This window comes from Boleophthalmus pectinirostris, unplaced genomic scaffold, assembly GCF_026225935.1.
Source record: "Boleophthalmus pectinirostris isolate CB_2022bp ecotype Guang Dong unplaced genomic scaffold, ASM2622593v1 HiC_scaffold_19, whole genome shotgun sequence".
Classification (NCBI taxonomy): domain Eukaryota; kingdom Metazoa; phylum Chordata; class Actinopteri; order Gobiiformes; family Gobiidae; genus Boleophthalmus; species Boleophthalmus pectinirostris.
The window spans coordinates 26,043,221-26,056,796 of record NW_026571140.1 but is presented as its reverse complement, the minus strand read 5'-3'; the positions used below and the strand labels follow the sequence as shown (position 1 = coordinate 26,056,796).

The following is a 13,576-nucleotide window of genomic DNA, read 5'->3' as shown; positions in this document are numbered from 1 at the left end:
GTAGCATGCTTTTCTATCTGTTTCATTATGTCACATTACTATATCTTTTGTAAAGGATCGTCATCTATTGTTGCCTGATAGCCGCCCAGTCCCTTTTTCTTTTTGGTCAAATGCAAAAGCTTCTGGAAATGGACCACAAAGGGTGTCAAACAACCTCCCTAACTTGTTCAAACTGGTTCAAACACAGACGCTAGTTTGTGGCACTTGTCTCTCAAATGTAGAAGACATCGCCTCTTGAAAGTCCTTGTGTGACTCAGAACAAAACTTTTACCTGAGATAAATAACACTGTAGTGCTTCCATTGTTGATTCTGCAGAAATTTCAGTCCTCTGCGTAATTTTGTTCCCCCTTTACTCGTAAAGCCAGCATGTTTGTTTTGACCAAGCGTTTCTACGAAATTAGGGAGAAAGGATACAGTTCCAGACCCACATGTCTTTATTACGTTCAGGCAAATGTAGTTTTGGTTGGTCAGGCAACATCTATTGAAGCAAGTGTATTCAAGATTTCACTCTTGTACTGTAAATGTGTCCATAAGCTGAATAGTTGTGATGTTCTCACAGTAATAACATAAATAAATAATAAAATGATATTGTGACAACACCGGGACTGTATAGGGCTGCCTATAAGAACTACTTAATACTGACTGAAGTAATAAGATGACTGGCCATATTTCATGCTCTTCACATTGTACTTCTCCATGTTTCCCCTGTGTCCACCCCTCACCCCCCTCTCTGTTCTGTCAAGTCTGTCATGTCCGGGCCCATACACAGACGGACACACAGACATCCTTTGGGAAAACTAACTCGCTCACACACACAAATGAAGCTGAGAAGAGGAAGACGTTGACATTTTGAAAGTGAAAGGGCTTCTGTCATCTTTGAAAGTACATAACCTACACATTAAAGATTCAAAAGGGAATATCTCACTGACCTCTGCAGAGAAGGAGATGTCAAGAGCCGATTATGTTATGGCAGCAGTTTACCCATGTGACTATGGCTACAGCTGAGAGTCCGATCATTAATATTAATCCACTGATTCCCATAACCCACTCCACATTTGCATCACACTGCGGCTAATAAAGAAATACACTCTAAGCAGTGGAGGTGGACAGTTTTTAATTATAAACTTGTATTTCCAATAAAATAAACATAAAAGGCATTAAAATACATTACAATATTAACTTAAACTATGCAGTAAACTATTAAGATGAAGAGACGGCTATCACTTGTACCAAATCACACAGATTTTTTTGTTAATAACAATCAACTCTGACTATAGCAGTATTGATTTTAGTCATACGTATAAAGTTATATAGTTCTGGTGCTTCCACAGGTACATTAGGTATTTAAAATCTCACATAAATCTGTTGAAGCTATATAAGCATGCGTAGAGTGTTGTTACTCTTTCTTCTATGTGTGAATTTGCATCATTATTTAGTACAGTAATGTAAGTAAGTCCAGTAATTTAGTGTATTTTGTAAAGCTACACACTACAAATCTATGTAATATATAATTTACTCTTAATTGTTATAAATAAATGGTGTATTTACTGGTGTATTTACTATTTAGGCTTGGTTTCTGGCTTAAACATTATTGTGTATTTTGGTTTTACTTAATTACAATGCATTAGTTTCATTGACCTCCCAAACCAAACCTGCGCCAATAATGTGCACTGATGTGTGTCTGGAGAGTGTGATGTTCTGGAGCGAATAAATTGGTGGATACTTGATGATTTTAAGGTGCTGAGAAAACTGGGTCTGAATGATGATACAGAATTTTTAGGATGGTCAGGTCATTGTAAAGACATTTTCTTTGTATGTATGATTTTATTAACTACATCAGCCTGACCAGGAACTACAGGTGGAAATTAGCACTAGTGCCACAGTCTGGTACAATGCATCTCTCCTGTGCACTGGGCCTGTCTCATTAAATAAATAAATTTAGCTAATCTAGTGTAAAATAAACACACTAACACCTTAATCCCAGCCATCAGGTGTCATCTACAGTGGGACTAGATCATGTTAATAAGGGTTAAAATGATTTATTATGATCTATTTGACTTGTTAATGAAAAGTCTCCATACACAGAGGACAGAAATAGGCAGAGCAGTTGACAGGCTGTCACACATATACAGTTCCTATAGTGTCAGGGGGAGATTTGGAGAGATACTGTCACAAGTCTCAGCTTAGTGGCAGATGGAGCACATACAGTTTAGATTGAGTGTTGAGGTCTTAGATTGGGTTGTGGAGATACAGAAATGTAGATTAAAGGTGCATCGTGTAACTTTTGTGGTGGAGATTATGTCAAAAGCTTTTCTCCGTGGAGGTGATTTGTCTGGAATGCTTCACAGTGTGGTATTAAGATTTTTTATTTTTTTCATGGAGACTAAATTAGACCAAGTTACAGGTCAGCTCCATGGAGAAGCGGTCCCACTCATAGTCAGATACATGTTTTGCTAGGTATTTTTGAGCTATAAAAAAACACCTGTAATTGAATAAATGTAAAGCAGAGCTGTTTAAAATCATACTGTGGAACTGTCCAAGCAGACATCCATTTAATCCACAGAAACAAGCATGTGATGGACCCCCAACAAAAAAGTTACATAGTAATCCTTTAAACTAGCATTAACACTAACATTTTACGGGGAATTGTTGTAAAGGATACAATGCTGGTTCAGCTTGTAAAGTAAATACATTTTCATGCTGATTCCAAACCAAATTTTCTCCACCAATCACATTAGTTTGTTGGTTAGTTTCATGCTTTTTAAAAGGATGCACATATTTTCAACATGTAATAAGAAAAGTCCAAATATGTTGGTGACCTGAAAGTGTGGAGCACTGGTTTAGGCTTTCATCAAGGTTGGTAGTTTGTTTGTTTGTTTATTGTTTGTTTATTTAAACTTCTAGTCATTGTCACAGAATAACAATGAAATTGTGTTTGGAGCATCCCTAGTTCCAAAACTATTATATTTCATTGTGTCACTGAGCAAGTCACTAAATTCACAATGGAGAAGGATACAGTAAAATACAGTATAGGCCAGCCAGAGCATCTGTTTCTTTGCAATGGCAACAAAAACATCAGTAAGCCCAAAAAGTATAAATTGCTACTCAGATTGTTGTGTTGTTAGCACTACTTTTCAAGCTTTTTGTTATCCCCAAAATATTGTAATTGTTTTCTTGCTTTAAAAAATAAACGTGTCCTTGAAATACTATGTTATAACCTGAGGACCCCCTTGAAAACGAGACATTCCTCCTAACAAACAAATATGAAATATTTAACACCAAATTCTCAAATGGTTCATTTACTATTCCTCTCAATATTTAGTGGAATTCACTTCTTAGACAAGAGACAGTAAAATTTGGCTTTGGGAAATGCAAAGGCAGGAGGTGCACAAAGTCAATGTTAGAGTCCAAATGGGGGTTGACCTCAATTGATACAGTAATGTGTATTGATTTGCTCACATTAAACTTGAGATGAGTTTGCTGGTTCATATAGGGGCAAACGTCAAAGACTAGAGCTGTAGGAAATACAAGAAGACAACTGGAAGAACAGAATCTCTCCATTAAAAAAAGATGGATATTAAAAAAGGGAATCTGACTGAAGATTTAAAGTGTTAAAAGTTTGTCTAGCAATTTATTAAACGTGTATTTTCCAGATGGAGGTTTAGTTGAACTGCACGCGTTTGCTAGAATAGATGAGTCGTTAAAAGTGCGAAAACAGAGACGTCCTTTACGCTCACCTTGGTTCGTGGTCCCCGGTTCCGACAGAACACTTCTGAGCAGGAACAAAAACACACAGTAGTTCCCTCTGGGGCACATCGTGACAGATACACGTGCGCTCCGAGCCAAAATCACCACGAGAGTCCTGTACAGATCCCTCGAAAGAAAAACAGGTTAGGCGCTTTCATGAAAAACGCGTGAGAAGTCCGTATCCACAGTTTGGGGTTCAGTGTCGATCCAGAAGTTTTAGTCTGACGAATCCAGTACGCGTTCAAAATCTTTAGTCATGTAAAATACAGCGGTTATAACTAAAAACATAAGACTTGGGCAAGTTAGAGCAAGTTGATAAGCTGTTTATGAGCACGCAAGGCAGACGAATCGATGTCCGTGCGTAACATCCAAAAAGTCCAGGTAAATAAACTTATTGTTGTTGATTATTCCAAAAATGGTGCCGGAAGAACGGGAGGGAAAAAGCACATCCCACGACTTCGCGCGTTCACTTCTTCCCAGTGCATCCCTCTCGGTGCGTTTCGATGCTACTGAGTGCACGCTACTTTCTCTCCTCTGCCTCGCTCGCGTTGCCCAAGAAGGACTGATGCTCTGGCGCAGCACACGAGGGGCTTCTTATACAACAGCGCTGACTGAAGTGAGCGCCAAAATTTCAACTTTGTTTTGTATTATTCCCTGTACTCAGAGGCACATGTTTCCACCAGACGCCAGTAATGTGTGGGTGCTGCTGTGTATTGATCGTGCCAGAGGTGGAGAAGATGGAAAGAAATATGAAACCATAATGAGAGCTGAGTATCTGCGTTGTGCCATGATGTAGGTTAGACTGCATTGGATTATGGTGGAGGAATAGTGATGTGTCTGGGCCTGATGCTATTTATACTGGCAGGAGAGGAAGCCAACCAGACGTAGACTACAGTAGAGCAGTGTGGCATAACGGGGCTTCACTTTGTTGCATACTACAATTGTTATTCATTTTTATTCTTGAAAGAGCAGCTGTTTGATTTATAGCGTCAAGGACTCTTTATCATAATATTCCATTAAAGGTGATCTCTGAAACTTCTCTGGAGGGCAGCCCACCACCGGTTTCTCTCAATGACAGTAAACTTCATGGAGACAAGCAGCTGATGCCATATTATGCCAAGGTCCAGGTCAGTTCTGTGGGGAGGAGAGTGACCCACTCAGAGCAAAAAAATGTATGAGCTATAAAATGTTCTATCATTTTCTAAATGCGAATAAAACTGTGCCTATAACTTGGCCACACATTACACATTACAATACAATAATTCAACATTCAAACCTCCGTCAACCTGAGTTTGGAATCGACTGAGCTACAGCTGTAGTTGGGGCAGACTGGTGGACACATGGCTGCTGTTCTGCACGTATGGTCTCTCTGATTAACAGATAATCACACACACTGATCATTGGCACTACAAAGTGAGCAACTGTCATCTTAAAACTCTAAGAAGTTCCAATCTATTTCTAACTATTTCTAATTTAGCAAAATAACTGCAATGGAGTTGACTGACACAAATTGGTTACTGTGCAACGTCTTTGGAAAACATCAGGAGAATACGCAAACCCACAACATTCAAGATTAGAGATAAGGCTGCGCCATGTTCTTGTCCTAAAAACTGGCTCTTGTTCATTATTTGATTACATGTCTTCACTTCAAGGCATAATAGAGTACAAACATGTGCACACAAACACAGAAAACCATGTGGTTCACGCAAATACCACTGTCACTGTGTCATTTTATCCAAAACATCCCCAAAAATAAGGATTATAATTTTAATCCTTTAATGTGTTTATGTGACTTCGAGCATTTTAAGATGTTTATGTCAGATTACGTTATACAGTGGGGAGAAGTAAACAGTTTGCAATAAAACACACTTCCAAAGATAATCACATTGAGTTTTGATCAGGCAATATTCAGATCCAGTCACTGAGATGCAAACCTGACTTTAATAACGCCGAGCACCTCAGGGGGAGAGGTATTGAACTGAGATGTACACTGCTTAATACATGGAGGAAACGCTTTTGTTTACAACAGCTTCAAGACACTTCCAGATCCAAGGCACTAATCTCTTTTAACACTCTGTTGGGTATTGGCCCATTCTTCTAAACAAACTGTATTAAGTCTGGATTCAATCTTTAGTTACACTTCCTCCAAAGTTCATCAATGGACAGAGGCAGCATCTTTACAAACTATTTCAAAGGGTCTCTTGTCTTCTTTTTTGAAAAGCCTTTATTCATCTATATTTAGACAAACTTACGTTCTGACTTTGATTAATTCAAACTCTTTGATGGTTCAGTTCAGAATCAGCACCATGGACAGTGACATTATTTTTATGTCAAAATCAGCACCACGGACAGTGAATCACTAAGTTTTTGTTTCTTTAAAAAGTGATTTTTTGTTGTTGTTCAAGACTATAATTTAGTTCTTTATTTTTTCTATCTCTTCTTGGTTTCTTCTTGCATTTAGTGTGTTTGCTTGAGTCTCAAAAGAATAAATCTTTATGTTTTTTTCTTGTGATCATGGTGACTGATGACGGGTTCAGTTAGTCTGATTGTTCAAGCCTCACACACTCTGCTTCATGTTTATTTGCAAACAACACTGCTGTTCTTTTGCCATTATGACAAGCTGTTGCATTAAGTGAGAAATTCCAAACATCTGTTAATGACTATTTTCTATTTTCCGTCTTATACAACATATGCCTCATGTTTACAGTAAAATTAGATTTTTATTCTTAAATTTTCTCTTGGCTGTATAGCATGGCCTTTTTTGAGGACAGTAATCCTTAAGTCTCATTTTTGTTAATACTTTTGCACACAGAAGTTCAGTAAGCAGTAGTTATAGATGTAGATTAAATTAAGGCTTTTACTGTAAATGGAAAAAAAGCAGGTTAATGATTTCAAGGACAACAGAAAATTATACCTTGAATCTGCACGTTTGAAATGCTGAAAACAAAATAATAAATAATACATGCATCCCTATACTGATTCTCAAAGAGCTCTGATTTAATATTGTGTAACTTTTCTGGTGGAGGCTTTTCTTCATGGAGATGTTATTGCTTTGCCTGGAAAGTTTCACAGGGTATTAAACTTTTCTATCTTCCTGGAGACCAAACCAGACCAAGTTATAGGTCAGATCTGTGGTCAGAGTCAGAATGCCTGTTTTTTAGGTATTTTTGATAAGTCAAACCACCTGTAACTGAATAAATGTAAGGTAGCGTTGTTTAAGTCATACTCTGGAACATTCCAGGCAGAGCAATAACATATCAATAAATAAGCAGGTCACGGACAACTCAACCAAAAAGTTACATAGTGCACCTTTAAAGCTGACTTAATTCCTGTTATATTTTAAACTATTGCCAGGTTTATCTTTTATGTCCCTTTTACTGTCTGAATGAAGACACAAGACAGTGTCCCTGCAGTGGGTGAGAGCCCTTTGAAGCTAACAGGACGTCCTGACCTGTAAATGCTACAGGCTCATTATGAGTCCTGGTCTGGGGTTTTCAGAGACACAGATCAGGACCAGAGCTCTGAGGCTTCTGTCACCAGGATCCTTTTAGTTTTACACCTCTCGTCTCTCTGCCAACCCCTACACAGGTGCCGCTCTACCCTAAAGATTTCTATCCAGTTTTTACTGAGAAACCATAGAAACACACAGTAGCATTTAAAAGCAACTACTCCTTAATTTGATGTAACAAAACGTGAAGAAACCTTTACTCTTCCATTAATTAAGTAGATATTAAAATTAATCATTCTTAGTAATTTGTTTTGTCTGAATTGGCTCCTTTCCATGGTTTATTAAGGCTGTAAATAGTGTTGTTATAAAGTCTTATTAAACATGCAACCACATTCACAGTTTACCTGACCAGCCTGAAGCACTGAATTTGACAAAACTTTACAAAGATGAGTGAATGTGGAGCTGTATCCTGTCTGTCTGATTTCAGACGACATGATTGACAGGCAGATTAACCACTCATGCTCCTCTCAGTCAAAACCAGACATGGCAGCTTACACCTAAAAATCGAGAAAAAAACAACACAAAGGACAGAGAAACAGTGCAGATTTTTACAGAATCAGTAATCAAAACATCAAACTATTATTTATCTCAGGTATAAGAAGTTATATTTCTTCTGAATTTTCTTCTGAAAATTCGCAGCTGTGGTTGGAACATCTCTAGTTTGGATGAAGTTTTTTCACGCTTCTGGATTCAAACAGAATGTAGAAGCAACTGGCTGGTCAAGCTAAAGTTTAGAACTATCATATACTAAACATTTCTATCAGCAATTTAGTCATGGCAATTCTAAACATGTATTAATTTGAATAATGAGGTTCAGATTCAGGTTTGTGTTTATTTCCTCACCTTGCAGAGAAATCGGGCACGGAGTTGGGGTCAATGGTACTAATATCCTAATAATATCATATAGACATGGCATAACAAAAGACAAAAGAAAAACATGTAACTGAATAATATACAGTCAGCACAGTCAGTCCATGTTGTTTAATACATTTTATGATAATAATAATCAGAATGATTTGTCCCCTTTCCCTTTTCCAGATCACCAGGTTTCAGTCCCTCTTTTGCGTGAGCCTTACACAGGTGCTTCTGTTCCTCCCTCTGCCTCTGTGCCTGTCAGCGGACATCTTTATTTGCCCTGCACATGTAGCAGCCATCCCCAGCTCACCGACTCTCTCGCTCCTGTCACACCTTTCCTTTATTTCTCCTGCCCGCGCTCCTGCTGCCTGCCTCACACCTCCTCTCCGCTCCACCTCTCCACAAAACAACACATTCAGACTCCTACCCACGCACTTTTACTTTTATTCTTTTTCTGGCGTCCATCTTTGGCCTGCCTTCTTCCCTGTTTCTCTCACTTTCACTCGTCTCTCCCCTCCATCTCGTCGCCTGAATATTTTATGATTTGATGGCACAGTGCTGAGGTGAGGACGGTTTCTCTGTCTACAGCTTGCACAGCACAAATATTTACTCCCAAAGCTCACAGTTGAGTCTTGCAGTCTATAGCGTTCTTGTGTGCGTGTTTGGGTTATAAGTTACAGTGATTACAAGTGACAGGGGCCCTAGAGGGGAAAGGAGGTCTTCTTTGGTCTCTTCCTACATTGATGTTATTGCTCCACTGCACATCCTCTGAAGTCCTGCAGCATTTATAGATAGATATGTGATAGATCTTCAGACAGCAAGGGGGAAAAGATGAGGTGCAGTACTGAAGAAGCAGTCTCTGGGAGGCTGTGTGTTGTTGACAAATGTTGGGTGTCTGTGAAAATGGAGCACAATTGCAGGTCTATATGGAAACATCAAAACACAATTAGAGGGAGACACTGAGCCTCTCATGCAGAAGAGTGAGGAAGGAAGAGGGCTAAAGGGACGCGGAAGAATTTTTTTTGCAATCCGAAGGAATTTTAACCAAAAGTATAGAGATTGAGTATGGAGTAACAAAGGGCCCATGGTATGATATTTTCTGATCTGTGTTATAAGGTTGTTTTACCACCTTGTGATGTCATGTGGTAATACAGGAAGGCACCACATACACTTTGACTAGAATTATTTTGGTTATTTCATCATTCCCAGAATTGCCAAGCTCTACTGAAATAAAGGTAAAAGGAAACTGTTAACTTGAAATCTACAGACACAAGGTGAAACCAAGCATTTTGAGCTTTGAATGTAGACAAACTAATGCAGGATTACTCAAACATACATGAATAAAACAAAACTCAACTCTAAGTATGTTTTTGAGGTATCACAACATTATAACTTGTCTTAAAGCTCACACGAGTCAATTTAGCACAATATAAGACCTTTAAAATATATTATGTATGAACTTTTTCAGAAGTCAGTACATAGATGAAAGTATCATCTAAAGATATCCATGTGTCATAAGGCAGATTTATAGATGACCTTTTGGTGTGAATCGTGTAGGCTGGAGCTAAGTGTGAGGGACATTCACCAGGAGTGTGAACACCGGGCCACCTGTACTTGAATAAATTCAAGAAAGACGAGTTTAATACCACTTCCAGGCACTGCAAGAACTTCTTATTAAAGGTCCTATATTACAGTACACAAAACTGACTTTTTCTGTATTACCACCTGACATCACAAGGTGGAACAGTGTGGTTGAAAAGAACTCAGCCTAAATATGCAGGGTTTGTGTGTTAAACATGGCTTAATTAAACAAAACACAATTCCAGGAATGTCTGTGATGAGGAAACAACATTATACGGCCCATAGATGGACCCTTTTATTAAGACAAGCAGGTGGTAGACACTCCATCAGAAAATGTGTACACTGTACCTTTAAATATATTGTAATTATACAAATACTTAGGAAGAATGCTTAATTTAGTAAGAATGCACCGTTGTTATTGTAGATACACAAAGTACACTCTTATCTGGGTCACAATCAAATGAAGAAAGAGTCTGAAGATGCCCCTTCGGTAAAATTGTGTATGTCTTTAGACTGCATAATACCCACCATTGACTCCACAGAGAATCCATTATAATTGATACACATATAAAGTGTGAGGAGTAGAACCTGGGAGACGCTGTATGGTCAAAGTGGGCCCATTATGTAGCTACAGGCAGCCCCGAGCTTCAAAGGCACAAGTCAGCAGGATTCTCTGTGATTTTAGACTTTACATTTCACTCGGCTGGACTAAGCCAACCTCTGACAGTCCACCAGTCACAGCTAAACTAAACGCAACAGTGGCCAGTGAAAATAGGCCATATGAAAATTAAGAGATGTATATGTATAATGTTTAATATTCATCCAAAGCTTGTTCTGCCCTTTGCCAGCACAGGACCTGATTGATAAAATTTCTCTTCCCCCTCAGGAGCACTTTCATTTTAGTCAAAAGCAAAAAGGTCACAATTAACATTTCCTTAATGTTTCTGTGATCTCTAGAGTAATAGCCGTAACTGTGAAAATAAATAGATTATCCTTAAAAGAAATGCAAAAGTTAATGTTTAGTGAAGATATATTCTAATGAGACTGCCCTTGAGCAAAATTGTTACTTCTTTAGTTTTCGAGTTGCCATAGCAAATCATCTGTACCCTAAAATGCTGGAATTTGCATATTAATTTGGCATACATACCAGACACCACCACGCAAAATATTCACTCTACTCATTTAAGCTTGGCAATTGGCCTAATTATCTAGAGAGTGTAATGCCACACAAGAAAACAAATCCCTAATTTATATAAGCATGGGGAATTCATGTATAGTTTAATTTCAGTCTTCTCTTTAGGGTGCCACACATACTATAGACGAAGTGATCTTTTTATGAAACATTAAATGTGACTTGAAAAAGTTGTATGCTATTTGATGATTGGAAAAATTCAAACTGTGATCAAATGCAAACATGGAGTCTGAATGGTTTGTTCAGACTATTCAACAGCCCGTGCATGTCCCATGTGTTTACAGAATGTGACAAATAAACTAAACTAAAGTGTGATGTTTAACTATACATAAGATGGTAATTCAATCATAAGTTCCTATGTAAACAAGAACAGTTATAAAGAATGGACCCATGGTGTCATATAAAGCTGTATAGTGTAAAGGACATGACTTGAGGTTGGACGGGGCTCTCCCGCTGATCTAATGGCCTTTGTAGTGCAGCTCAGGGCCTGTGTGTCCAGAGCGTGACCACATGAAACACCTGTGAACAAACTGAACACCTGTCGATAGGATCGATGACAGGAGCGGTTCTGAGCTCTGCTTCATAGAGCGGATTACAACTGTGTGTGTGAGCCTCGGCAGGATGTCCAATCCTGACCATGATTAAAGGCTTCATGCCCTTCAAAACTTTTTCATTTCTGCGTCCATGACCATCTGACAGAGGAGCAGTGACCAGCGACCCTTGGTTTTCAAATGCCAGGCCTAATTGCTTCAGGTGTAATGCCTTAACAGAAAGGTCAGACTTGGCACTTAAACAGAAAAAAAACATGTGAAATAATTCAACATAATGAATATAAACAAGTTCTGGAGGTGACACAAAAAGTGTTAACAGCAGCTTTCTTTAATTCACCTGTCACACATGATCAACAGCAATTGGATTCTATAAACTATATCAAGTATGTAAACATATTCAATAAAATACAAGATGCATTGTTGTTTCGAATATTCATTGTTGAGATTAAATGTGTCAATTTTGTTAAATCTTTGTGATTGTTGTTTAAACAGAAAAAAAAGTGTTTTATTTATCTAAATTTGCATTATCATTTTAACATTTGTTTTGATGCATGTTTTAAGCCAAAGGTTACCACAACTTTTATTAAAGGCACTACTACAGAGACAAAGTCCCATTGTAATTCAGTGTGTCCAGATAAGGCCCTGTTTGAAGAGAGGATTCAGAGAGGAGCCTGAGGGGCCGATCTGAGATGGCACCAGGACACTGGCCTCTCTCTGACCACAAACACAACAGTGCAGCTCTAGCCAAAAGCACACTCACACAGTAGAGCTCTTTATCCAAAATGACTCTGTCAGACATTGAAATCTGTCACAGTATTATTACTGCTCCTAAACACTTTCAAAACAAAACTATCTTTCATATTGCATTTTGGGGCTGGCTTGAAGTTGGCTTTTCCCCTGAAGGCACGATTGATAACATGTTATTATTCCCATACGGACTTTTCATCCTCTGTCCATCCAACAAATGATTATTTTTCTGCTGACAGCTCGGGTTTGCTACGAGTAGCTTTTCCCTGCTCTATACTGTGCCTTTTGTATTTAGACATTAACACTTTAACACTGAAATATCATGGAATTTGGTTTAACCATAAGCTTTTGAAACAATAGTTTGTTTAGTATATAATATTACACAACTCTCTGTATCACTTCATTCATCATCAGACAATAAGTGAAACTGACCATATGTGACACGGACTGGATAAACATGGTCATGTGGACAAGGAGGGTGTGCGAAATAAGAGTAACAAAATATGACTGAACAATAAACTCATTATTTGAACAGTTGCGGTGTCAAAAACATGAGTCAGTTTGCTCACACATACTTTGATCTCACTGAAAACAAAGTGACAGATTCAATGAAAAACAAACCAGGCAGAGACTCGTGGGAGTGTTTCTATACTGCAAGATATGAAATATAATTTAAAAATGCAAAAATTGTACACTTTATCTATTATATGGTACACAAATATTTTAACTTTTAGAAATGAAAAGTATTAGGTTATAAATCGGCTTCACCACGTTAACCAGGACTTGGGGTGTACTCATTGAAGAAAGGAAAAGGTAATTTAATACTCAACTAACCCAGTGTCATTAACCACACTAGTATTCCTGTTATATTATGACCTGCTCTGCTATTACTACAACTAATAAAACCTCTGAGGACTTTTAATCAAAATCCATTATTCATGACAATGACCAAACTTGTGTAAAACTATCGAGTCACCTGCATTATTCATTATCACTCACTCTGCATAATAAATGTGCGACAGCAGCAAAACTAAAGGACAAATTATGACCTGAATTTTTTTGTGATTCAAACTATTGTCATGGCTTTTATTTAGTTTAGATCACTGGACCAGATGGTGAAAAGTCTCAGATACACTCCATCCATTCTAACATTTATTATGTGAAACTGGCTGTCTTATATTGACTAGTCAGGTTTTGAAGGTGAGCAGGCGTGCTTCTAAAAATGTGTGTGCACGTATTTTTATCCTTTATGTAGCTCTATACAGCTGTTGTGTGGTTGTGCATTTGAGTGCAAGAGTGCGCAGTGTGAAATTGGACAAAAGAGTTCAAAGAAAAAGACCCTTTGAGACATAAGAAAATTAAACATTAAATGCAGGTCCACGCTTTGTAGTTTGT

General features: G+C 38.1%; 1 protein-coding gene across 1 annotated transcript in view; it reads right to left on the bottom strand.

The window, feature by feature from the left end:
* The window catches only part of LOC110173089 (ephrin type-A receptor 6-like), a 63,268-nt gene extending 59,452 nt beyond the window's left edge, over positions 1 to 3,816 (bottom strand). The window contains exon 1 of the mRNA XM_020939063.2: positions 3,738 to 3,816. Within this exon, the coding sequence (XP_020794722.1) occupies positions 3,738 to 3,816 (79 nt within the window). The remainder of the gene's footprint in view (positions 1 to 3,737) is intronic.
* Positions 3,817 to 13,576: the final 9,760 nt, after the last annotated feature.